This window comes from Copadichromis virginalis, linkage group LG7, assembly GCF_057382275.1.
Source record: "Copadichromis virginalis isolate Kocher_CV1m ecotype Utaka linkage group LG7, C_Virginalis_male_GT1.1, whole genome shotgun sequence".
In the NCBI taxonomy this organism is placed as follows: Eukaryota; Metazoa; Chordata; class Actinopteri; order Cichliformes; family Cichlidae; genus Copadichromis; species Copadichromis virginalis.
In genome coordinates, this window is record NC_140624.1 from 37,147,056 (window position 1) to 37,174,767 (window position 27,712).

General features: G+C 38.6%; 1 protein-coding gene across 10 annotated transcripts in view; it reads right to left on the minus strand.

Annotated features, from left to right (window-relative positions):
• Positions 1 to 212: 212 nt before the first annotated feature.
• vav2 (vav guanine nucleotide exchange factor 2) overlaps positions 213 to 27,712 on the minus strand; it is a 199,419-nt gene continuing 171,919 nt past the window's right edge. For 2 of the 10 annotated variants that reach the window (XM_085463273.1, XM_085463270.1), the window contains 22 exons: positions 24,779 to 24,878; positions 22,629 to 22,724; positions 19,290 to 19,358; positions 19,069 to 19,155; positions 18,386 to 18,474; positions 18,158 to 18,290; positions 17,757 to 17,771; positions 17,350 to 17,459; positions 17,100 to 17,201; positions 15,564 to 15,652; positions 14,914 to 14,927; positions 14,742 to 14,760; positions 12,951 to 13,078; positions 11,212 to 11,283; positions 11,016 to 11,071; positions 10,625 to 10,741; positions 9,976 to 10,063; positions 9,718 to 9,841; positions 8,923 to 8,964; positions 5,694 to 5,783; positions 5,068 to 5,222; positions 213 to 2,896 (listed from right to left, as the gene is read on the minus strand). In XM_085463273.1, the coding sequence (XP_085319399.1) occupies positions 2,849 to 2,896; positions 5,068 to 5,222; positions 5,694 to 5,783; positions 8,923 to 8,964; positions 9,718 to 9,841; positions 9,976 to 10,063; positions 10,625 to 10,741; positions 11,016 to 11,071; positions 11,212 to 11,283; positions 12,951 to 13,078; positions 14,742 to 14,760; positions 14,914 to 14,927; positions 15,564 to 15,652; positions 17,100 to 17,201; positions 17,350 to 17,459; positions 17,757 to 17,771; positions 18,158 to 18,290; positions 18,386 to 18,474; positions 19,069 to 19,155; positions 19,290 to 19,358; positions 22,629 to 22,724; positions 24,779 to 24,878 (1,843 nt within the window). In that variant the 3' untranslated portion in view covers positions 213 to 2,848. The remainder of the gene's footprint in view (positions 2,897 to 5,067; positions 5,223 to 5,693; positions 5,784 to 8,922; positions 8,965 to 9,717; positions 9,842 to 9,975; positions 10,064 to 10,624; positions 10,742 to 11,015; positions 11,072 to 11,211; positions 11,284 to 12,950; positions 13,079 to 14,741; positions 14,761 to 14,913; positions 14,928 to 15,563; positions 15,653 to 17,099; positions 17,202 to 17,349; positions 17,460 to 17,756; positions 17,772 to 18,157; positions 18,291 to 18,385; positions 18,475 to 19,068; positions 19,156 to 19,289; positions 19,359 to 22,628; positions 22,725 to 24,778; positions 24,879 to 27,712) is intronic. The other 8 variants (XM_085463275.1, XM_085463277.1, XM_085463271.1 and 5 more) reach the window with 7 other exon arrangements.

Below are 27,712 nucleotides of genomic sequence, written 5' to 3' on the forward strand. Positions count from 1 at the left end.
TTAGTAAAAGGAAGTTCTGTTATTTGATTGGCTTGGATATATTAGATTGTATCCTTCAACATTTAGGTGGATGTCTATAAAGCAGATCATCAAAATATGTAGCTATAAAAAAGCATTAATTCAAGAAATTCACTCTACTGTGGAATTTGGAGATTGACGTTTGGGTGTTTTGTGACGCAATTTTGCAATAAAAAAATGAAAAGAATCCAGTCTCAAATTTAAACCAAAAGAAATATTTATTCATGATAGATCTCATTTGGAAATACTCAACCATCCAAAAAATGTACACGAGTAAGTACTTATTTTTTTCTGAGGATGAACTGACAGGAGTTGAAATATTAATAGCCACATGCAATGGGTTCTTGTCCACTACAAAAAACAAAACCAAAACAAAAGAAAAAAGTGACTACAGCTGATGTCCCCCAAACCCCTTATTCCAGACAAAAAGGAGGCTTCCTGTGTGTCCCCGTTACACAGTGGTAGGACTTTGTGTTTTCCAGGGCATTTGGCCTTTGGAACAATTCACATCTTAGACGGTTACATGTTTAGAATCTAAACATTTTGGCATCCTCTGCTCCATAAGCCTTTGTGAACCAGCCAGAGCTGATGTGCTCAGTGTTTGCACTTTACTTCCAAAGGTTTTTGTTAAGTTGGTTCAAGCTGTAATGACTGACTTGTGTTTTTGACCTATTTGCAGCAAGAAAACAGTCTTCATTATAAACATCTACATACATTCAAATTTTAGCAAAGCCTTTTTTATTGGTTGTGTGCTGAATCAATACAATACCAAGCATGACCTCATTCACTGCTGCTGCTATTTTTAGATCACCCTGTGTGGGTCCTGTTCTATCCCCTTCCACTCTAACTCACACTAGGTCTCCCACATTGTGTCAAAATGGCAACCATTCAGCTTAAGAGTGCGCAGCCCCATGATGTCAGGAACGCATATGGCTGAACTGATGTGCTGCCTCTGGGCTTGAAAACTGCTAACTCCTAACTGCAATCTGCCCAGCGACAGAGACCTAACTCTTACCACCAGTGATGGCTGGGAAGTTGGGTTAGTTGGATACAGTCACATCCCTACTTTCTGCACAATTTGAGATCCATGGTAAAACTACAGAAGCAGACATTGTGAGAATAAAATTAATAAAAGCAGCAGCACTTTAAGTGGCCCACGGGTGCACAAGTACATGACCCTGAAGGAGTCCTTGATGTTTAGCGACAGAGTCAACTGCCTTTCAATGTCCGCATATATCAACATGGTAATTTTTTGGAAAATGAGAAGACTGAAGTGAAAGCCTTTCATTAAGATCGTGTTCCATAACAACTGAACCCTTTAAAAGAAAGAATTGCCAAGGTCAAATATTTCAAAAAATATTAATACCTGTAAAATACTAGATTCAGAAAGCTGCCTGGTACATTTGTGCTGTCAATAGAAAAACTGATGCCAGCACACTGTGGTGTAAATAGCTATAAATCGTGTATGGCAGGAAGAAATGAGTGGAAATAAATGGAAACACTAAGCACCGCAACCCTAGAAAATCACAAAGCGATTAAGTACATCTTCTGTGGTTTAACGTCTATAGCACACACAGTTTTTCTTCAGATTAAAACACTGATATTAGTCTGCACAACACGAAAATAATTTTCACACAGGAACATTTAAATTAAGGGGGATACAATCCCATCACCTGATCAACTCTTTAGAAAACAGTAAGGCAAGGTAGAAAAATCACAAATCAATTAAATCCTGTGCAGACACTGAAATACAGCTAAATTTGGCTTTAAATAATAATAATGATAATAAAAAAAATTCTTGGTCCAGTTTAAAAAAAAAAGAAAGAAAAGAAGCATGATTCTGTGCAAGAAAAATCACATGAAAGTTTTCCCTTTCGTATCCATCTGACTGACGACTGACTTGTAGACTGTGTATGGCATTGTGTTGGCTATAAAAAAAAAAGAAAAACACATCCAGTGAGTTCATCCAGCGGCCATTTAGGACATAAATGCCTCACCATCTTGTTTTCGGGGGCTCAAGCTCCTCTTTTAGTGAAGTATTTTTGAGCATGGCAATGTTCTTGAGTGGCTGAAGTTGAGGTTCAGTAAGCAACACCCATTCTTCAAAGGCACCATACTGTACATTGGTCTGTGTGTGCGTGCGTGTGCGTGTTTATGTGGGCCACATGTGAGCACATGCATACATGGAGAAGTAAAATCAGTCAACAAAGTCGATTCCCTCCACTGGTGTCAGCCCACAAGGCATCACCATGACAACTAAGGCAAAATCTTTCAACATAAAAAAACACAGCATCTTTTTTTTTTTTTTCTTATTTTAGGTTTTCGGATCAGATTCTTTGCTTAAAATCAACTCCCCACAATAATCATTAGTAATGATGATAATCTCTATTCAATAAATTATCTATACTGTACAATTATTTCACCTCGCGTAGACCTGCAAAAAAAGGGGGACCTTTTTTTTTTTTTTTCTCAAAGTAAAGCTATCAGCAGTCAGTTTCTGCTGTGTCCTCAGTCCTCAGTAAAGTCTCTGCAGAGCACACAGAGGCTGACAGACAGCAAGCCATTTTTTCCTTTTTTCCCCTGTACAGAAATTAAACAGGACATCCAGCAAAGACAAAAGCTGATGCATAATTGAAGATAAACAGAGTAGAAACACTCGCTGAAAAATGAGTATCCAGCAAAACAACAAAAAAAGTTCTTTGTTGGTTTTTTTGTTTTGTTTTTTTCCCCTTGTGTTATTTTCCTGGAGAGACTGAGTAATTTTCTCTGAGAACAGTAGATAGAAGATGGTTCCTGATTTAAAGGGAGCCAGACCAGCAACATCTGAGCCTTACTGCACTCCTTCTTCATCCACATAAGTTGAAGGAAACCATCCAATCTGTAACATGAAACAGTAATTATCAGACACACACAGTATTTTACATCAACCAGTATAAACAAAAGATGTTAATTGGGTTCATTTATATGCTTTTTTTGTTTTGTTTACATGCCGTGAATCCATTGGATGTGCACCACGACTACATTAGGCCGAGAGCTCTCGGAGCTCTTTTCTCTATATTATTTTGGCAGAAGATGTGCGCTATTTTCCGATAACTGCACAGCTCAGCAGCAGCCTTGCCTCTGTTCTGAAAAAATACTTGAAGGCTACTTCAAATGCTACTTCAGCTGTTGCTAGGCTACGACTTCTCCTACTTGTTAGAATTGTAAAGCATGTACTGAACTAACAGAGATAATAGAAACACAAAGGTTGTATTTACAGCAACACAAAGACATCCATTAATACCTGTTGAGGTCTGTATCTGGGTATGTTTTGTCAAAAGAAAATCTCATCCTGAGTCTCTTAATTTTCCTGAATTGGACTGGGTGTTAAAATGCTGAAATGAGGTAGTTGAAAGTAGCAGATGTCTTAATTTAAAAAGAGAAGCAATAATATTTTATGTGCTCAAGTTAAGTCGTGATTCAATTACTAGCATGTGCACTGTCCATAAACACAGATCAGCACCATGCATATTGGCTGAATTAATCGCTGTGATGCCTGTGGTGCTCCACATGAATGTTAGGGTTGGCGTGATATGTGAAGATTTCAAAATAGTCATTTTTAATTCAACAGCAGGGGAATGAAAATATATTTGCAGGGACCACCGCATTTCATGTGCACACGTGGATTAAAACAATTCATATTTTGCCGTATTCTAGTTTGAAACCAGACAGAACCAGCTAGCCAGGAAGCTACATTAAAACAAAAAAGCTAATAGAAACCTTTCAGCTGTAAAATGAACAAGTACTAGTAAATGATCAAAGTACAGAACCCATAATATGTAATGGGTCTTTGTGGAGAAACCACCAACCAAATGATAATCTACTTGCTGGACACAGAGTCATGTCGACACAGAACTGGGAAGTCAAGCTTTTCTTGGGTTTAACACAGCAAAGGAAGGACAATGAATACTCATCAGTTGCACTAGGTTATTCACCTAGGTCAAATCTTATTCTTATAAATATCAAGAATGTAAAAACAGACATAAATTAAACAGCAGCTCTGATGTCGTCACTAATAGCCACTACATTCAGCAAATCATCCAATTACGGTGGGTATTTCTTCATAATGTAGAAATAAATAGCATCTAATTTTGGTGAGCTTGATGTCTTTCTCATACACAGCAGCAATCAAGACACTTCAGCTCACTTCATGAAAACTTAGAGGCTTTGCAGACCAGATTTGCAACCAGCTAAAGTAGTTGACCTGGTTATCATAGTATATGATACACAGATTTCAATGTATTTGCTGTACACACTGCATTAGCAAATACTTTTTTTTTTGCTGAGTTCTACCAGGTGTAGATGTGCTTTTTTTTTTTTAAGTCGGCACGTTTCGGCTTTCATCAACTGAATACAGATTACCTTTTTTACCACTTCTGTTCCATCAAGGTCATACATCACAGAGAGACCAATCCAAAGAAACTGCGTGTGCAGGCAGATGGTTTCATAGGAGAAAGTTAAAAGCGTATTTCCATCAATCCACACGAGGGAATAAAAGTAAGGTGGGGAAAACACAGATAAAAATCAAAACTAGACTCTATGGCATTTTTACACCAGGCTGTACAGCAGACTGTGGTAAGGTTTAGCTTTACAACCGCTCAAGTTGTGTAGATCCTCTGGCTCCAAAGCACAACTCTAAATTTACAGCCTAATAGGGAACGTTCCTAAAATAAAATGCTGACATCACATTCCCTTTTACCGCCATCCTATTAAACTGGCACATTTCCCAGCAGCTAGTTTTTGTCTTTCAACCACATCTTTTTGTTTTGTTTTTTCTTTTTCCCCCGGTATCACTGGTTAAATTGTCAAATGTATCAATGCACTTTTGGGGACATGCTTTCCCTGAATTTCTCTTTTGCAGATCTCTAACTTAATAAAGCTAACTGGATACATTTTTGATCAAACTCAAAATATTACAACATTAAGGTATTTAATCCAGTGGTGGCTTTTATGCCTTGGGTCTGATCAATTTCCCATCCACAAATAAACACTTTACTCATAGTTACTTACTCTTCCATTGGCTTCTCCTTTCCACCAGCCCTGGTCTCCACCGATCTTGCTGTAGATTTTGACAATGTCGCCTTCTCGCAGTGACAGCTCTCTCATGTCTCGCGCTGCAAAGTTATACCTGGCCACTGCTGTGCTGACCACTCGAGGTGTAAACACTGAAAATTGATAACAATAGGAGTTGAGCCATAGTTAATTAACTTAATGGCACACCGCTGAATTCGCAACAAGAGTTATTATTTACTGGTATTGATGAATATTCATGTTTATGTATGAGGGTGACGGTTGTAAGACGAGGTCACACTGAACATAATGGTAATAATTAGTTGTGAAGAATGTACAGAGGCGAGATGGTCCGGTCAGTTTTCAGCGTGACACGCTGTAGCCACAAAATGACAAATGAGCAGGACAACTTGTTTCATCACTGGAGAGGAAATTGGTTTTCTTTTCTTGATTTAATGAGGAAATGTCATCCTGAGAAGAACTACAGTGTTCTTGTTAATGAAAAGAGTGCCACAGAGAAGAAGTAATGAGGTCGAGGTACATAGGCTTATTATGTAATTACAAGAGATGCGGCGCGAGGACACAAGAGAGGCAGCGGGGGAAAGGAAAGGATAAGTAGATAGTACCTGACCAAAAGGGGGCTTGGCTCTGAGAGGAGGAGAAGTTGAGGCCCTGTGGACTGAGGAAGGAGAAGTTGTAGGATGCACAGGTGGCTGCTGAGAGGAGGACAGAGAGAGAGCGAGACAAGGGAGGAAGTAAAGCTGGAAAATGTTTGAGGTGAACACATGCAGAGGCGAAGCCAAAGAAGCAGAAAGATAAAAAGATTTTGGATTGAAGCTTTGTGTGCCTGTGCGTTCGGTTCTCATTATATTTAATCTTAACCATGAAGGTGTTGCAATTTGACTGCTTTAAGAGTGTGAATTTATTTACAAAGTCTCAAACAGAAGCAGCGTGGGAACTCTGTTGTTTTTTAGAAAGAGTCTGTTCTGTTCCTATTAGTGACATTATTATTCAGTATTACACCAACCTGCAGAATAAATTTTGGTGTTATGTTTATTTAACTGTACAATTTACATTATATTATATTAAGAAAAACATATAATGTCACTAATAGGCATTACGATGACAGCCCAACTGAAGGTTGGATTAACAAGACTTCATCACTTGTGACAACTGATCAAATGCTGCTTTCCATTTTTATGCAGACGGCACTGTTATCTATTATTTACAGTAGTGAAAGCCTTTAAATAGCTGCAGTCTGCGTTTCATGTTGTTCCCATTTAACTCAACTTAAATGGAGGAAAATCCAAGGTCATGCTATTTTCAAATTAAGAGAAAGATAAAAGCTGCTAAAAGGGCTGAAAGTGAAATTATCACAAGATATTAGTATTTAGTATTATGCATTGAATTTTTTTATTTAAAAAGGAGACAGAGAGCTAAAACTTACATTAAGATTCTTTATTTTTTCCCTCCAGGCAATGAATACGCCGCTCTTTATGAACACACTCAAGAAACACCTAAAGAAGCTGGACACTATACCGATGTTCCTCATGTTTTACTACCATTTTATGTTAAACTACCATCCAATTGGTTGTTTTTTGCTTTTTTTAAATATAAAGACATAGTTTTACAGCCTCTAATTTCTAATATTTTAAAGACAGAGGTGTTGATTATGCTGCTCTTTTTTCTGGAATAACCACTTTTAAAGGATTGAAAAATTAGTACTCTTGTTCACTGTGATATCTCTTGGAGATACACTGAAATTTATTTGAAATTGGACCTTTTTTGTTCTTGATGTATAATTGCACATGATCTTGATTTTGTGCTTACTCACTTGCACTTTGTGTCACTTGTGTGTATAAAATCTCTGCAGCTCTCCATGCCAGGTCACACTTTATTTGATTTGATTTTTTCTCAAACTTATTTTTCTCGAATAGATATTTACCTGAAGGTCTACAAAAAGCTAATAATACAGAGTGTGACAAAGCTCAAATAATCTCAAACAGCTTTTTTGACATTGAGATCACTCAAATGGCCTGCACAGCCACCAGATCCGTCACAGCCACCAGATCAGTCACCCTTTGGGATATTCTGGGACAGCAAATTCCCATTGTGAATATGCATTTGAGAAATCTGGAGCAACTTTGAACCAAAAAGGAGGGGCCAACCTGGAACTATGTAGCAAAGGAGTTAGCACTGGCCACTAAATCTATAGAAAACTGACTGTCTTCCTCTTATCTCTGGATTTTCCTGGACTTGGAACAGAATTCCTTTTTTGTGGAATATTAGACAGAGGGACCTAAAATTGTTACAACTTGTTGAAAGGATCAAGAAAACAGTAGTAGTAAATGGTAAATGGTAAATGGCCTGTATTTATATAGCGCTTTTCTAGTCCCTAAGGACCCCAAAGCGCTTTACATATCCAGTCATCCACCCATTCACGCACACATTCACACACTGGTGATGGCAAGCTACATTGTAGCCACAGCCACCCTGGGGCGCAGTGACAGAGGCGAGGCTGCCGGACACTGGCGCCACCAGGCCCTCTGACCACCACCAGTAGGCAACGGGTGAAGTGTCTTGCCCAAGGACACAACGACCGAGTAGTAAAAGGTGACATCTTATGAAGCTCCACTGAAATTCACATGAAGCCTGAGCTTTTTGTTCTTAATATGTCATTACGTACGATATCGATGTCGTGGGGCCTGTGTGTCACGTGTGGTTAATGTAGGGTCCTATTATTACAGGGCCTTTACGTTACAAAGCGCCTTAAGGGGGGCTGTTGTCATGATTTGGCACTACAGAAATAAAACTGAAGTAGTTGTGCTATTTATTTTATATAAAATAAAATAATTATTTTATATAAAATAAATAGGGCAGCTATATAATATAATATATATTTTCCAGCTGCTTCAATTGTTGTTGATTTGACTTATCAGAAAATGTCTGTGTGAACTCCATAATAGAGTTTTCCAGATCGAAAAGTAAAAGTACGTGCTTGGAAACAGTCAAGGATAAAACTGAGAGGAAAACCATTATTAGCAAAAACTCCAGTTGTCTCCATCCGTGTACAACTTCAGCCAAAACAGGAGGAGAAATGATTTCACTATACTGGCCAGTTGGGTCTTTGTGAAGAGCGAACAAAGTGAGGCCAGTGTAGGACAGAAGCTAGCGCAAAGACACAGCCAGTATTCATATAGTGTAATGGCCAAGAAGGGCAGCCAATTCAGTCATTCCAAAGGCTGGAGTTAGCTGACTTTCTCTTTGTCACTCTCTTTATCATTTCACACTGCTGCCCTCCTACTCTGCCCAGCTGCCCCTCTGGCCTCCATCTTTTTTTTGTCTGTATGAGTCATGAGAGTCACTGGCCTTGGGAAAAACAGAGGACAGGGGAAGACAAAGAGAGTGGGAGGAAGTGTGTCTCATTTATTTTACCCCCTTCTTACAGTATCCACAGCCACAGTGTCATGAAATTGAATTTGTACTGGACCAGTGTATTTTGGTAACAGAGAGTGAAAAAGGTATTTTCATAATCGTGCATTGAAGCAGGTAGACATTATTTGACATGCAATGCTCCTTCAGTCTCCATGCAAAAACACTGACACTAGCATTTGAAGATGTCTGTGCATGTCTCGTTAGAGCTTTGGGTGGTTCCACTCAGCTTCCAGTGGGCATTACCCAAAGCTCATTAATGGAAATGAGGTCTGTAACATGAGTCAAGTGGTAGAAAAGTTAAAGCCACAAGTCATAGTGTATTTAAGAGTCAAGTCCAAAGCCAACCACATGTGATTTTATATGGGAGAGACATGGCACTAAAAAGAATCCTGAATAGAAATATCTGAATAAATCTTGTACCTACTACTCCCTCCAAAGGGCCAACCGTCTGCTTTATAATAGCTGAAACAGAACAGACAGAAGTGATTCCAAAATCTATACAAGTTTTTTTTCTTGGCTTACTGCATCCATAATGTAAATTAGTCTCGTATTTGTTCAAATGCCCTTGCGGGATCAACCAGATATGTTGATTCTGTTGGCACACTGGATTGAAGTGGAATTTAACTCTTGAAGGTGCTGTAGAAAACTTTATAAAACTTAAATATCATGAGGCAAAGTCACCTTTTTTTTATTAGATTTTTCTGGTTATTTATGCAGCTTTTTATTAACGTTGCGGCCGTCTCCTTATTCATTTAGAGAGGGGCTTAGTGTTAGCCTGAATAAACTCCCAGGTGCTGTTACGAAGATGCCTGCCAAGGAGTGAAACTTGCTTCTAAAAGAATGATGGATATTTTATCTGAAGATGTTCTCAAAACTTAGCTTCATCAGAACCACACTGATAAGCATCGTGGTCACTTAATCTATACTATGAAGCCACATATTAAGTTACTTGGATTAAGTTATCATTAACACAGAAGGACAAACATTAGGGTCTCTTTCACAACCGATAAACATCAAACCTTGCTCTGCCAAAACGCTTACTGACTATCATTTATCAGCTGGCTGTACTTAGCTGTTCATTGCTCAAGGATCTAATATGATTTTCTGGTACTAACAGATTGTGTTGTTTGCAGAGTTTGGCTGCTATGCGGTATCAGAATGGCTGCAGAAGTGGAAAGTAAAGTATTGGAACAGAGAAAAATTCAAAAGGTTTACCTGGTGAGCGTGTGTTGGCCCGCGTAAGCGAGCGTTCTCTCGACTTGTAGGGGTATTTCAGTGTGGTATCTAACAACTTGAAGCTTTCTTTCAGCGAATGAGACTGATAGTACTCCACAAGCTCCTGTAAAGTAACAGGATACAAAAAGGTGAACTTTTCTGCTTTCACATTGACAACAAGCTCCTATGGGTGTTTCTGTGTTGGCAGTTCATTAAATGACCTTTTTTCTTTTTTTTAAACAGTTTAATATGACTTACCAACAGACTTTCAAACTTCTTTGCCTCGGTGATGTGTATCCAGCTGTCTTTTTCAATGACTTTGATGTGCTTTACTTCATCGTTGAATCTGTAAAGAGAAATCACCAAGAACAGATGTTGTTTTTCCACTGTTATCGATCTTCTTTATCCATATCTTGCATATTACTGTTGAGCCTGTATTCTCCTGTGCCCTTAACTTAATGTGTTCTGCTGCTCCACACATTTCTTTTTCAGTATATCTGATTGAATAAGATGGAAATTAAGTATTTTTTCTTAAAGTTAAGACTTCTTAACAGATTTGTTTACTTAATTATATCGAGCCTGGTCCCCACAGTCACTCATCACCTGAGTTAGACACAAATGTGTAAATGTGCATTCCCTTTCTCAACCCATCATTATATGACAACTCCAGTAAAGAACTCATGGATTTTTTTTCCTCTTGAGAATGCATCGTCTCATTGAAAAGGCACAAAAAAGGAAGGATTAAAAAAAAAAAAAAAAAGCAATTACTGAGTAGTAATTAGCTGGAGCTAAAAGATGCACAGAAAAAGCTGACTAGGGCTCCCTGTGAGAATATTTATTCCCCATGAGATATGGATAAAAACCTTCCCTTGACATTTTCCTCCCCTGTAAGATCTGAAATACTCACTTGATGCTGATGGCGAACCTCTCCGCCTCAGCTGTCCTCTCTCTGATAAGGTAGGTCCCACTGCAGTGGGATTTTAAAAGGTTGTCTGCCTGCTGCCGCTCCATGTTTCCTGCAAACCTACAGAAAAAACAAAATTTAGAGGTCACTGTTTTTTTTGTTTTAAGTTGTTTCATCAAATGACACTCTAAAAGCTTTAAAAACACTTAACTTCAATCACCCATGTAGTAATTAATCTTTTGGTTAGGGTCAGCTTGCTTTCAATTGAACCACTGCTTTGAGATAACGCTACAGTTTAACATTAACAGATCTGCACTAATTACAGGATATTGACCTTGGGCTAATGGTACCTTATAGTGCACAGGCCCATTAAATGCACAGTTATGGGTCTTACCAAGGATATCCATAGTAGTCTGCATCCCTTGAGGACGACCGGCATGACTGGAAGGGCTGTCGCACATAACAGACACCGTTCATTAAAGAACACAGCACAGGACTAACTGACATGCACATGCATAAACTCGTCCACTCTCAAATCATACACGCTGTAATCAGTCACAACCCACTTTACAGGTGTATGGGTGCATTACCTTTGGGTCCAAACAAGGCTTTACATAGGAACTGGGGAAAAAGCCGCTCTTTTGTGTCTGTATCAGCTTTCCCTGTAAGACAAACACAAGGTAAGTTTATTTCTAGATGTGAAACAAAACTGTGCTTACTTCAGGCAAAGAAATACTTTAGAACATCTGTGGAAAAAAAAGGGAAAATGGGTAATATGTAGTTTAGTGTAGATACAGAAAATTTGGAAATCCTAAGACACACTGAAAAATTTGTAGGGTTTATAGAGGAAAAACTAAAACTAAGAACTATATTTCCTCCTTGCAAGTAATCATTGTTAAGTAAGACTATATTAATAAACCAATATCTGAAGCAGAGATTCTTTAGTTTATTGTGTATAATGTGAAACAGTGTTACGTTGGTGCCTCCTAGTGGTGCCAGTTTATCTGCACTGGATTCGTTTTGTCAAAATTTAAAGTAAAACATTTCTGAAAGACGATGTATTCACTTGGAGCTAAATAAATATTACACGCTATGCATCATATTTTCGGTGCTAGATGTTGTATGTACAAACTTTCCCCATCAAAGTCAGACAGAGGATGAAATGACTCCATCTTATGCCTGCAGCAATCGATTTTAAACTCTGCACACCTGCTGACATCACACTGAGAGATTAAACTGCCATGCTGTAGAGGGATAGCCTACTGTTATAGCTAAGATCAATTAATGTCATCAGAAAGTTGCCCAGAGTCACTTCAGGAAAAGCCAGCCTGATATTAGAGTCGGTGATTCAGCAGGAATGCCAACAGTTCCTGGAGCAAACAGTGTCACAGTTCCTATCATCCAGACTAATTCACTGCAGAGGATCCTCCAGGTCTGCACGTACACCTCTTCTAATGTTCAGCTAAAAGTGATTTATTTCCATTGGTGAAGGTGCAAAGAAGTCTTTAACTTCCTCTAAGATTTTAGAACAATTTTAGGCAAGCGTGGCTCAGTTTATCATTCAAACACTCTTTAAAGTATCCTGTGGTATTTTAGTGAGACGCACAAGCCAAAGCGCTATTAATTTAAACTGACAAGGTGACAAGGGGACTCTGTTTACAAGATGTGCGCTGGAATATGATGATGATTTGCAACTACAAGAAAAATTATCTTTTTTTGTAGCATGGGGGGAAAGAAAGCACTTAGGGATTTGCCTACTCCACAGCAATTTGAATTAAAGGCATTTTGGGGTATGTTACTGTACTTGTTCACCACCAGAGGGATAAGATTGATAGTGCTTTCTGCAGCCTGGTTAGAAAACATGAAAAGAAATGACGGAAATGGCTCCAAAGGCAACAAAACGCTCAGTAATTAACACATATATCTTGTTTGTTCAATCAATACAAAAAAAACCTGTGTGTGTAAAAACTAATCTACAGTTTTACAGGAGGTTGTGTGCTTAGACTTTAGCTTTGCTGATTATAAGACTCCACCAAAGTCATTGCAATTGTCCAATAAAACAAGGTTTTTGTCCAGATCCAATAATAGCGATCCTATATGCTAACTATTTCAATCTGGAAGTGCCGGTATTTGAACAGAGACAGAACCTTGACTTATGTTCTACACTTTCTATCTCACAGGTAAAAAAAAAATTGAATTTAACATGAGAATCACTGATTCATTTCAAATCCACTATGTGAGGTGCTGTGCCAACATCAGCTGTCTGCATAACAAGCTGCGTGTGTCAAAGTGAGGGATGGATTGATTTAAAAATGATTGACTACTCTACCTCCCACCATGTGATATCCGGGTCTCCCTTCAGAAGCTCGATAAAATCTCCTGTTTGGAAACAGAGAGGGGTCTTCCCCGGAGGCACCGGTGTGCCATGGTAGTTCTTCACTGCCACCATCTTAGGACCTGCAATAACAGTCAGTGTCCAGTACATTACCGCTTCCAGCTTCTCACTAATAAAAAAGTCCACTGACATTGAGAAAACAAAAGCTGTAGAAGAGTTGTGAAAGAAACGATCAGATTCTGCAAGTGTATCTCTACTGTACTTCTGCATACTCTACTAATGCATTTATATTGTGAAAAGGTTACTTTTTTGTAATATAATAGAGAAAGGTAAACTTTTACATATTATATTTTCATTAGCTGGATTGGAGTATTGATGCTTATTGACAGACTTATTGGCATATTTAATTTTGGGTTTGCACTAGTTACTATTCAAACTATATAAATAATGTGTATCTCGCGTTCTACTTCGGTACATGCAACCACAGTCACAGGCAAGACTCCTAGCTTGACAGTTGTCCAAATGATAGTCGACTCCCTCCACGAGGACGTAACACCACACAAGGTCATTGCAAAAAAGCCTGGCTGTTCAGTGCTGTATCAAAGCATATCAATGAAAAGATGAACCGGCCGGGAAGAGTGCCTTCACAAGAGTGTCAAGTCCACTCAAGAAGAGCTTCACACCAAGTGGACCGAGGCTGGAGTCAGAGCATCAAAAGCCACCACACGTAGACCTCTTCAGGATCAAAGCTACAACTGTTAAATTCCTAAAATCATGCCACTCCTGAAACAATGGAAAACATCAGATGCATCTTACAAGTACCTGGTTTAAAGAGAAAAAGAAGTGGACTGTTGCTCAGTGGTCCAGGTTTTCTTTTGATTTCAATTAGAATCAAGGTTCTAGAGTTTGGGTGAAGGATGGAGAGGCACACAATCAAAAGTGTTTGTGAAAACCTCATGCTAGAATTCAATCTTTGATTATTTAGGGTGCCATGCCATCTGCTGGTGTTGATGGTTGCTGCTCTACTCTGTACTATCACGTAAAAATTCAATGCAACCACCTACTAGAGCGCTTCAGGTTTCCACCTGACAAAAAGTATGGAGCATATTTCCTTTTTCACCAGGAACTAGGAACTCCCACCGCGCCAAAGCTAGTATTTATTGGTTTGCTGACTGTGATAATGCTGGGTTTGACTACCCAGGCAACTGACGTGACCTGAAACCCCACAGAGAATCTCATCTTCCTCAATCAACAAACTGAGGAAGATGAGACACCTGAAGCCAACTATTAAAGGAATCTGGGCTTCCCTAACAGCTAAGCAGTGACACAACCTGATCACCACCAGACTACGCCAGACTGATGTAGCAATTCATGGTAAAAAAGCCTCAACCAAGTGCTACCTTAACAGAAATTGTTCATTTCTGTATTATACGTCGTTTTTTTTGATTGATCACAAATAATTTAATAATTTCAGATGCTGGAATTCTGATAATTTTTTAAAGCCACAAAAAAATCGGTATTAAACTATAATCTAGCTCGAAATAGTTCACTTGTGATGTGAACATGTGATGATACAGAATACATTAAAGTTTACCTTTTTAAATCCAATTATAGGAAAACAAAATAAAACCTTTTCACAAAATTCAAATTTATAGGGTATAGGGTTAGTATTGTTGCTGCAATGGCGCTATCCACTAGATGGCAATAGAGAGCCGTGCTATTTAAGCACAGCTACAGCCAAAACAAAGTTGACAGCTGACAGAATATTCAAATGTTAGCTCTTACCAGGTGATAATCCAGGCTCCTACACAACAGAGACAAATATCTGATTATTGATATTGTTAATAAGTAAGCAAAAAACATCACCTTTTATCCTTTTGTGGTAATTATTCAACAAAGAAAGATGGTGACAATTAGAGAAAGCTGTTGTATATTGAGTGAAAAAGAAACTACTCACCAAGTCAAGAGGATCTGAAAAGAGGAAATATTGAAGATTGTCAAAGAAGATTCACAAGAAAATATTTCACCAAGTGGATCCATCAGCACTTGACATCAGCATGCCAAAATGTACAGCATAGCTTCATGCAGACCATTTTTTTAAGCTGACTAACAGCAATGTAGTATGACTGGTTTCCTGTGAGCGTTAAACAGCAGATAAAACTGAAAGCATCAAACTATATTGTTACAGTCCTGCTCTGTGGTCCTTATTATACACACACTAACTTATTTTAAGAATTTATTTGATTAATTATGACCTTCGACTATCAAAGAACTTGATTGGTTCATACTGAACCTCACTCAGCAGTTATTAAATTGGCTCAAATTTGAGAAAATAGGCCACAATGATTTTCTGAATTCATGTTGAGTAAATATGTTGTCAGATACTGCTGCTAAATCCACTGACACAATAAAAAAGCCTGCCTCCCTTTTACTGCTGCATAAAGAGGCCTACAAGCAGGACAGGGGTCATCAAATTACAGCAGTCATCATTGCATGTCCGTGACATATGTCACACAGTTTTTATTTATCTATTTTTATCATTTGCTCACTACTTGACCCTCACAAAGTCATCTGAATAACATCTTCTATTAAAGAGGAAATACCTACTTATTTTACAAATGGTGATCACTTCTAGACACTCTTTGTGAGCTCCTGTTCCACAGCGAGAGCAGTAGTAGCCCTGATAGAAGATGCCCCTTGAGGACAGGACACACACACACACACACACACACAGAGAAACATGCACTTTAGTAATGCAAACAGGAAGTGGCTGAGACACAAATTAACCTCCTGTAAGAACAACACACAAGGGGACCTGCTGCTTGTTCCTATAATTGTTCCAACTGCGAATCCACATCCTCCATCATTCCCGTTCTGTAATTCTTTAAAAATCACCAAATCAACTGGCTCAGTTTAAACCGTGTACTCCTGAAGTTTATTTGTTACGGGTACTGTAACACTGCATGCATCGCACGCTGCCAAGTTGAATAGTAAGTGCCATAAATCACGATGGGATCTGCTGGGACTGCAGCAGTAATTAGCATCTAGCAGGAAGAGAGAACGCTGGTCCCTGCTGCCATCGGCTCTGTGAATTTAGGTCAGCAAAGCCACGCAATTTGTGGGTCAATACACAGAGTGGGGTTTAGCCGGCTGACTCTAATAGAGGTGAAAGTGGTGATTCAGTGACACGGGCTATCCCACTGCAGACGAGCAGCATTCTCACATGAGAGAAGGTGTACTCAGGAACACTGTGGGTGGTGCGGGGCCGGGAAATGTTTAAAAATAACATCCGTCAGCCGCAGTCACACTTACTAGAATATTTTCCAAGGAATGCTTTCACACTAATGACGGGTTATGCGAGCCAAAAACATATTCCCTCTGTGATTTAAGTCTGTTTGTTTGTTCACTACCAAATGCTACTTAAATTATTTATTTTTATATTTGTACTGCTGTAGTGTATACTCCACTCCAAGGGTATTTTTTTTCTCCTCTGTTTGTGGTGTACAGAGTCAAAATTACAAAAATTGTGTTGTTGTCCAAATACTTACCTAACTGTAATAACTTTTGTGTGCTTTTATGAAAAAGTGAAGCCAACGTGGGAGTAGTTGCAAAAGGTCTCCTGGCAGCAGTGCTTCTTTGCCAAAAAGACCATCAGCTCCCTGGTTTTGTGTTCTCAGTAAACACTTCCCTGATCATTTTATTGGGCTCAGTTGCTATTTTCATGACACTCTGAATAAAACATTAAGTCTATTTTGTAAATTATAAGTCAGGGAATCAGAGAGGAGGATTATCCAGGATGCTCGTTGGTTAACAAACTGTCAATCACAAGTGATTAGCCACAGAATGTCCTCTGTTTCTGCTCATCTGCTGACACATGTGGTTTCAAAACACCAAGATGGTGACAGTGAAAACATTGAACTTCCTTTTTTGTGCATCATAATTTATTAATAATTCTGCCGTTGCATATTTTGGACATACAGTGTCTCTGCTTCATAAAGTTTGTCTGGATAAGTAACACATAAAAATGCTGTTGCTACCAAATGCTGACATAACAGTCACTAGAGAGTCTGGAATAAGGATGTATTCGGTGTGCATTATTAACGGCACTAAAGATACCAGCGCTGGGGTTGTCAGGGTCATTACCTCAAGAGCATCTTGCAGGCTCGACAGTTGGTATTCTTATCAAATGTGTGCATTTCAAAGTTGTGCTGATTAGCTGTGGCTCTCTCTGGCTTGATGTTGGACCTAGATAAGTAAATAATATGGAATTAAATAAACCAGTTAAACTGAGGATACCTAGGATTCTTTATTTTTTCCCATGCTACTGAAAAATAACATGGCAAAGACAATTAGTCTCACATAAAATACATTTTATCCAACTAGTCATACTCACATGGCCATATCAAATTGCTCCATCCACTTCCTCTTTGTTTCCTCAGTTTTGCAAAAGAACTGGAAGCCCTGCTTCCCTTGCAGATGGATCAGGTAGAAACCATAAGACCACTGGTGAGAAAAAGTGAGTGTTGAACAGATGGCAGAAAAAGGTTTGTGGATGGCAGACCGAGATAAGAAAGAGGCATGTGATATCAGCAGTTCCAACAAATATATGGTCAAATCAAGTCAGACCTAAAAGATCATCAACATGCTTTAGCAATTAATTGGATAAGACGCTGGTCACAGACTCAGACTGTGCATATGCAATCAAGGTATTACATCCCAAAAATCACCACAGCCAAAACAAAAACAAAAAAAAAGCCACTATGAGAAGATGTGTTAAATAAGGGGATCATTTGAGCTTACCATTTTTCCACAGGACTGGTAAGCATGCAAAAAGAAAGACACCAGAGAAAGACCCAGTTACACATGCAAACATGTACGCACGCATGCAGATCCAAAAACAAAAAAGCCATGTTAGACCGGATGCCCAGTGCACTGCAGTACGTTTTCATGAATCCTAAATGATCTTCATTGCATTTACATGATTTTACAAGCACGAATGAACACAATGCACGTTTGACACAACAGTGTATTACCCCATCTGAAATCACATCAGAAATTACCATCAGCAAGCTCCTTCAGCTCAAGGGCAACATTTGTAATGATTACACATGCCGCTTCATCGCCTACACCGGCCGGGCCACCTTTACAAAGATCTCACTGACGAAATTGCTCTGTCTCATTTCAAACCGTGATGTTCTTACCTTTTTCATGTCTCTGTTGTTCGTCGGGTCATCCGACATTTTATGATTTTGCAGCTCAATAATCTCTTTGAGCTCATAGCTATAGCCTTTCCTCTTGCAGACAATGACCACTTTATCAAAGAGGAATATATACCTGAAGACAATCATACATTTTTATTGAATATTGGCAGCGATAAAATGTTGCTAAAGGTTATTATAGTTTAGTTTTACTATAGAACTTGGACTCACCGGTCCTGTTTTGTTCGGTTCGTAGAGGAGCACACCTTCAGTTCTCCATCTATCTTTGGCCTCCCGTACTCCTCCAGCTTCACCTGCTGCTTAGGTTGCAAAAAACAAACAAACAAACAAACAAACATAAAAAGCAGCCTACTAAACCAATGGATTCTGCAATTTTTAATAAATAATTTTGCTAGACTTTTAATTTCAGAGAGAATTAATATCCACGATAAACGATGATTCTCCATCCTCCCTTTGACTTTTTTCCAAAGTCATACCCAGTGGCTACATGTATAAATTATTCAGAGCACTTTTACTGTACGTATTACTGTATATGTGGCACATGTACAAACCAAAGCTGAATACTGACTTGGCATATCAGCAAGGAACAACAAAAGAAGTTGTGATAGAGAGATAGAAAAACGAGAAAAAAGGTTGGTGCTACACAAAATATTAAAGTGAGCAGTTTGCAGTTTACATAAATGAGTTATTAAGGAAATTATCATGGCTGAGGATCATGGAAGCACTTTGAAAGATAGAGGTGTTCTGAGGAGAGACTAATCATTCTGTCGAACTTCAAAAACACCTGTTGATAACATGCCAGTGTGTTGGCATGTATATATTAAAGAACAACCTTTAAAATGTTCTTAGCTGCTCAAAAGATAACAAGTGCAAGGAAAGTGTGGAGTACTTACAAGATTTTCTATTGAACTTTGGAATTCGCTGATTTTTTTCAGTGTCTCATTGTCTCTCTTGACTTCATTGATGTACATGGCCAGGTCCTGGAAGAGCCAGACATTCTTTCAGGCATCTGCTATTTCAAGCTGTATTTACAACACTTGAGCAACACAGTGGCTGTATGTAATTATGTAGCTTTAGCTAAGAGGGTGATTCTGCAAGATTTTTAAACACACACCTGCATAGCCTCCAGAGCCTCCTTCAGTTGTTGTCTCTCGGGTCGGTCAGTTGAGTGACTCAAAAGTTCCTACGGAGAGATTATTTTGTTAGAAAAATGTTCTTGTACTTTGAGAAACTGTAAAAACCAAACTCCAATGGTGTGTCTGTTTGTCTTGGCAAAATTTGACAACTGCACACTGCAGATCTGAAATCATTAACAACACATTAAAAAGTACACTTTAAAACTTGAGTGCAAGCGGAGAGAGCAACCAGCCAAGTTCAGCTTGTTTTTTGCTTTACTAGCCCCTCCCCCTCCCCCAGCCCCAGATTTCTGTTTTGTTTTTGTTTTTTATGCAAAGAACTAAGATAATAATGTACACAATTAGACTGCATTGCAATTTTGTTTTAGAGCTGCTTTCGAGCTGTGTACAATACAATCTTATGACTGGTTCAGATTTTGAATTCTGTCTGATTATTATCTAAAAAAAATAATCAAAACTAAGCCTGAGGCAGTAAAGTTTCTGCCAAATGCATTTTTCTGCATCTAACATCAACAATTTTAACTTGCCTTTCTGGCCAGTATTACTCCAGTTTAACAAGTTACTTTGTTTCTTTGGTGTCTTTAAGTTAATCAAATGTGAAAGGTAAATATGCAAGTTTTCTTGCTTGCACTTAGGGGTAAAGATTTGCCTGTGGTTTGGTAGGCTGGTCAGCATATATGCTGGTTAGCTTGATAAAGTAGAGATTGGTCAAAGTTATGTTGTAAAACAACCTGCTACTCATAAAGGGGTTTACTGTTCAGGTGCTAGGAAATAACACCGTATTTAATAGTGACCTCCACATTAATGCCAGCAGAGCTTGGTGACCTCTGAACACTAATCATTCGATCATGTATTGCTAAATGTTTGTGTAATTTTTTCCCAAAAGTTTACTGAATTTTAAACAAAAATATGATGACATGAAGACTGCAGCGACACTTAAAGTATTAGGAAACAACTTTATTATGTGACCAAGTGGTTCTGGCTGATTGGTTAATTGGGTAAGCCACAGCCCAAACAGGTTCTGGACTGAATCACTACAGATTAATCGTTTTGAGTAATTGAATCTCAAAATTACACAGAAAATTGCCTTAGTAAATATAAAAATAAAGTAAGTACAGGAACTTTTTAAACAAAAACACAAATATGAGTATGGCAATCTGTGCAATACCAGTTGGAGAAGGGAAACCCAGAAAGATTCAGCGTTTATTAATGGCATGGCAACTTGCCTTTACAGCAGCCCCTGTTACTGCTCCATAACCCAGTGTGAAACAAGGGAGTCAGTTAGTTTTCATATTTAAACTTTTTTTTAAGTTTCTGTTTATTTCATTAAGCACTACAGTGATGTTTTTATGGTAGATTTCACTGCTGGCAGGTACCAGCATGGAGTTAAAAAGAAGTAAACCATCTCTGTTTGAGGTTAGCAGTATGAAGAGACATTAGCTGCTAGCTGCATAACCAACAATAATTTCCAAACTATCAGCAACTGCTAGGATTACTTAATGTGCATGTGAGGTTGTGGGAAAATAAAAGAATAAAACACTGTAAGCATAAGGTGAAAAACAAGTCCGGATGTAAATTAGGAAATAACCATAGTACTTCATTTAACTCATACTAACATACCCATAACATAACCATGGATCATCCGTCTGATATTTTGAAGCTATTATGCTATTACACGGACGAGATCCCCTGTTTTTAGGTCTTCCAATTTCAAACTAATAATGAGCTTCAATATACGGGGCATTTTCCTCACTGGCTTTTCATGCCTACTTCAAATATTATCAGCAAGTGATTGACAAACAAAACCAAGAAAAAAGTGCTTTCATCTGGGCTCCACCTGTAACTTGTATTATCTAAGTAACCTTCTGCTCCTTTAAAGAAAGAGGTGCATTACATTTGCAAAAGAAAAACAGTTGTACTGCAAAACATATACAGCAAAATGTATAGCACAAGATCATGTTTTAAGTTTTAATTGTTGAATTTGCTCTATGAAGTTCAACTATCATAAAAGAATGAAGAAAAGAGCCATGCACAGTATCATCAAATAGGGTTCACACTCTTGAGATGATATCTATATAACAACAACTGTAGATGTACCCTTCAGCAGGACTGAACACGCACATACCCAAACCAAAACAAGCCTTGTCAGTCTGACATGCCCTGAGGCCTCAGTGTGCAGCAGTGTTTTACTGCAAAGCTGCAGGAAGCAGTGAAATGGGGTGTATTTAATCTGATTATTGCACGGTTGATTTGACCTCAGTGGCTCAGTGCCACTCCTGCAGGGGTTCGATTCAAACTAATACAGATGCCACGGCGCTCTCTGTGTGGACCTACAATCATAGCACCTGACATTTTTGAATTAAAGGACACAGAAAACTCAACATAAACGATTAGTGAATAATGTGCAAAGGCAGACACATCAATGAGGTGTATTAAGTTAAAGTCCACAAAGCAATATGTGTTGCCTCAGTGACACTTCAAATAACAGCTTTTTAAAAGGGCAGAAAAGAGTTTGTAAAATAGGTTAATGTGACAAGGGTACAAGTCTGGAAAATCATAACAACACTGACCAAATCCAGAAAGCTGACATTGCCATTAGACACGGAATAAAAGAGAGAGGTGTTATGCATCATTTGAAATCAGAGCAGAGATGAACCATAGCCTCCCTGACGAAGTCTCAAGAAGAAAATCTTACAGTGAGGATCTGCTTTTCGGGATGGAAAGCTATTAACTTTCTGAAATATATACAGCACAAATCATTGAACTCTGAGTGTCAAAAATGTCACATACAAAGTTCTTTGAAGTGGGTGCAGCATATACTGTATTTCAAGGATTTAGCAGCGTCTGAAGCACGTGCTGATGAGTGGTGATTTGACTTCGAGTTAGACTGTGATGCCAGATTTGGTCAAATCAAAAGAAACCTGCGTATTCCTTATTTAGCTTATCTTAAGTGTAGAGTCAATTGCGCCGAGAGTGAAAGAAACAACATGTTTACTGAAATCAGAAAACACCTTTTTCATGTCTCTGTTGTTCGTCAGGTCATCTGACATTTTATGATTTCTTATGGAAGAGACGCATCTTTTCCCTGCAGAAGACGGGGTTTTTGCACCTCAAACTATATCTGAAAGTTAGCAACATACACTGGCTGTGCCACAGTGACATAGCAGCACAGATGTTTGAGATAAACTTTTGAAAGGTAAGAAGTTAAAAATAAAGCACGTGTGTATGATATCACACGGCTATTTAGCCAAAATCTTAATGACATTTGAATGAAACTGTGTAAACACATAAACAGGTTTTACAGATTTGGATTTTACCTTTAGTAGGAGGTGATACTTCAGCACCCTCTGCATGGGAACTACCAAAAGATCTTGGAGCTTGAACTTTCCTTCTTGCACTTTCATTGTACATTCCTGTGGAAGAGTGACACAAGCAGTGGCACAGTTATTACATGTTGCATAATACAGCATTGTAGATTTCCTACAAACAAGTATTCATTTGTTGTTTAAGAATACACTGTTGTGTTGCTGCTGTTGCTTCCACACATTCACAGGGCACTCCTTTAGCAATGAGGCCGGTTTATTCTTTCAGGGCACAAAAACTCTGGTTGTGCCAGCTATTTGTGACACAATTACGCAGCATACTGAGAGAGGACATCCTCTGACAAATGAGTGCATATCCCTAAATTCTCTCTCGGCTCCATAAGAAGCGCTCTTTTGTTAGTATTGTCCTATAAGGTTCCCTCACAGTGGTGTCTGTGTACATCTTTGTTCACTCGGTTTCTTTAAGTGTGCAATATCAGCAAAGCTTATCCTGTTTTACAAACAGTACTTTTCTATACTGAGCCAATAACAGGCTGACTTAGCCTTTTACAAAGCTCCTTTATTTTGAATGGGGTATCTCAGTTACTACTACCCTGTGTAGCTATATGTATTGCCTTTTGTGCTCATCAGCTCTAGGGCCCACTTGTCCTCCCATTCTAACTGCAAATGTGCTTTAATCCCGCTCTATCCTGCATTCCTTTTCTAAGGATTTTCAGTCTGTATAACATCACAAAATCATAGCAGCATACTGAGGGGGAGATCTTGTTGTATACATAGATTCTAAAAATGTCCCAGATTTACACAGTAAAGGTTCCTTTTCTCTTGTTTCATCTTTTCCTGTGTACAAGGAAATTTAACAATACAACCAAGATCCACCACAACCCCTGTTTGGTTAATATTCCGTTTTGTTCAGTATAACAAAATGTTCTGAATTTTTTAAGGCTCTAGGGGCAAATATGCAAATTACATCTGACTTCATTATAGGTTCTGCCTAACAAAGGCAAAGCTTGGCCCCACTGATGAATTTATTTAAGTCATTATTTAGTCATTGTCATTGTTTATTCAACAGTAAATTTTACTTTTGAGTTGGGCTTTGATTGAAACGGCCATATTCTAAAGCAGCTTATTTTGTTGGTACAACTCTTCAGAGCATGTACTGCAAGTCTGGATTGATATAAAATTTTAGATTTGAGTATACTTTCTAAAAGAAATACTGCATCACTTTGTCCTTTTTCTGTAGTTGGCACACAATGAATTTGGTAGTAATGCAATACACCGAAATATGTTTCTCTTCTCCTGTGGTGTTTGCACATGGTGCATGGGCAAAACACTAGCTAGAATGCCATATCAAAACAGGTGGACAAATATCCAGCTGCTGTAATATAATAATGTATCTCCACACACTGGTGCCAGGAGTCAGCAGGAACATTTAACAATTTGTAAATATAATTTTGCTGACTATCACACTCTGGAACCCGGTGAGCTTTTTTGACATGGTGCATTAACCTGTGGAAGCAGCCATTAGAAGACAGGCACATTGTGGTCATAAATGGATGGACATGATCAGCAAAAATACTCAGGTAGGCTGTGTTTTTTTTTAAATGACACTCAATTGGTACTGTAAGGGGTCCAAAGTGTGCCAAGAAAATGTTCCCCACACCATTAGTCCACCACCACTAGCCTTAGCTGTTGGCACAAACAGGATAAATCCATGCCATCTTCTTTTTGAAGCGAAATTCTGATCCTGTCATTAAAGTGTCACAGCAGAAATCCAGACTCACCAGAGCGGCACATGGTGTGGTCATCTGATTTAAGGTTGGTCACATTTTGGATTCAGAGAAGATGTTGCATACCTTGGTTGTAACATGCTTTTTTCAGTTACTGTTGCCTTATTATCAGCTAGAAAACAATCTGGCCATGATCTCTGCCCTCTGGCATGAAGAAGGTATGTTCACCCTGACAAATGCTACTCACCACATATTTTTACTTTTTTGTGTCATTGTCTGCAAACTTTGGAGATGGATGAGTGGTAAAATCCTAGCAGAGCATCAGTTTTTAAAATACTCAGACCAGATAATTTGGTACAAATACAACACCTTCTGAGTACGACATTCATTTTAAACGTGTGTAGAGATGAATGTTACCTCTACTTTAATCCTGACATCTTCCCGTGTGGCTATTAGCTCGTCCAGTTTCTTCTGGGCATTCTCCATGTGGCTGCAGTACTGACCATAGATCAGCAACCTGGGGATGTGAAAAACTAATTAATCCAGTTACTCTGTTACAACTCATCCTCATTAAGGAATCCACAGAAGAAATATGAGGAGACTGTATAAAAATGTTTACAGCTGATACTCTCAAAAGAAATAGTACAAGGACACAAACATTTACAAGTCCCAGAATAATCTTGAATACAACAAAAGCAACTTTTTGAAATGTTAGGCTTTCTTATTAAAGCTTTTTTATTTTTAAGATCATGACTACATCCACTCACAAATGTCCCACTGTGCCCTTAGAAATGCTGGAGGTCCAAATAATAAAACATTAATGTTTTTAGGAGACAGTTGAGATTATAATTTGCATATTTTTGCTCGTCCTCGGTGAGGCAAAGAGCAAGTGGGCCCATAAACCTCCGTGTGGTGTTTGCAGTCTAAAAATAAGAATTAATAAGGACTAATAAGTCTTGTGTTAACATCTAAAATTACGAGATTTATAATATCTTTGTTAAAACACAGGTAAAAAATGTCTACAATTAGCTGTAAAGTAGAATCTTTTGGTAGTATATGGACCTTCAGGCAATGTATTCATTTTAAGTTTATTAATATAATTTGGGAAGTCACGTTAAGAGTCATTTAACACTAACGGGTACAGATAAATGCATGTGTGAATAAATGTATTATAATTAATGTATTATAATTAAAAATATATTCACATCCAAGGGAAATATTTGAAGGGGTGGCATGCTCTTGCCAATAAGCTATAATCATAGCGTACTAATGAAAGTCAGGGCTTTATATCAGTTGGTTTGCAGAGCTCCTCTTATCAGTGTGTGAGGGGAAAACAATCTTTTAATTTTGAGTAGTGAGGATATGAGAGCTGAGTTCATTAGATATTACAATGGGACACTGACATAGATCTACGGGTTCAGCTGGGAGGGAGTTCAAAGTCATCTTGCCTGGAGGATGCCACTGCACGTGGCAAACATTCTTTGCACTTACTCAGTCAAAGTAGGGCACTGGCACAGGCTGGTATAGTGCAACCCACCCGCACAGCTTGGTAGAGTTGGCACATAGGCCTCTTAATCTGAATCTTAAGCGAGCGAGGCAGTGTAGAGAGCTGGCACCCTGAAGTCTAATCAAGCCTCTGATAGCTTTGAATAACAGGCACTAAAAACAGACCATCCAGGGAACTTTGGTAATGATGCAATCAGGAAACAAAACTGGTTATGCATAGTGACACATATTATGTATTTATTTTATATTTAACTTAAGGTTAACCATTTCTATTCATGTTTTTTAATCAATAAGGATACAAATCTTTGGAATGACAAGTCTGTTTAAATGGTCATTAATGGGTATTTCAAAAATTCTGCATGCAGTGTTCCCAAAACACAAATTTCAAATATTAGAGCAAAAGTCTCTTTTAAAATGATTAATTGCTCTCTTCCAGTGGCTCTAAAAAAAATTCATGGCTACAAAACTGTTTTTCAGTTATGCAACTTATGCCAGATGTGAAACACTGAACATCTTCACCTTAAAAGCAGCATTTCTGTCAAACCCATTCACCATGTGATTATCCTCTGCTCTGCAGAGATCAACAAGAGGTGATCACTGGAGTTTTAACTGGAGCTCAGACAGAGGTTTGAATAAGGCCCCCTCCTGCAGGCTCCAGCTATGGTTAAGCCCAGGGGCCTGTTCTTCGTACCGCGCTAAGTGAGTTAGCTGGATGAGATTGTTGACGATTTCGCGTGATCCTGGATCGTTCGGTTCCCCGAAGCCCATCCGGGACTTGCTGTCATAGCAACAGAGCCGTAAGCGTAAACCTGCTCGGGAGCAGGTTTACTTTATGTAAACAGGATTAGATCGCGGCCACGCAGGTATGTCCGCGTCATTCATACGAAAGCAACAGCGATATTCCACCACTGTTTCACCATAAATAAATAACATCAATGTAACTAAAGATAATGCAGCACTTGATCCTTTTATTGATTTCACACAGATACATACAGGTCATTCCCTAAAAAAGGGAAATGTACTATTAACATTCTATTACATGTATGTGATTATTACAGATGTAATTCATATTTCAGAGTAGTAATTGTAAATTACTTCATGTAAGCAAGATGAGAGACCACGGCTATAAAAGCGAAGGTGGATTTGGGAAGTCTGTCGCAGACATGTCCTGTCCGTATATGCGAGCAACCCATTGCCGAAGGTGCAAGATTGATAAGGAGAGTTTTCAGAATTCAGCGTATATTGCGGGATAGACAGGATCCTTTAGCTCAGCGCGACAGTGTGCTCATAGAGAGATATCGATTTTCCCGTGAGGGTATTATTCACTTAACCAACTTGTTGACGAGGGGGTGCAGGACCACCACTTGTCTTTTTTTTTGCTCTGCCCTTTTCTTGGTTGCTGTTATGAACAAACAAACAGAGTATTTCAGGGTCTCTTTCCAAGAGACGACAAGCAATATAAGTGATAAATATTACCATTCTGTAGAATATTCTTATATTTCACTTTTACTTGTTCCCATGTTCTAGTGGGTTCTGTTATGGCTCTAATGTGAAAGGGGATATAATGTAACATATTATAATATAATATAATGTAATATAATATTGGATAATATGGTGTGATATGATAAATTTACCCTACCGCCTACTGGTGTTGGCCAGAGGGGCCGATGGCGCAATATGGCAGCCTGGCTTCTGTCAGTCTGCCCCAGGGCAGCTGTGGCTACAACCGTAGCTGCCTCCACCAGTGTGTGAATGTGAGAGTGAATGAATAGTGGCATTGTAAAGAGCTTTGGGTGCCTTGAAAAGCGCTATATAAATCCACTCCATTATTATTGTTATTATTGA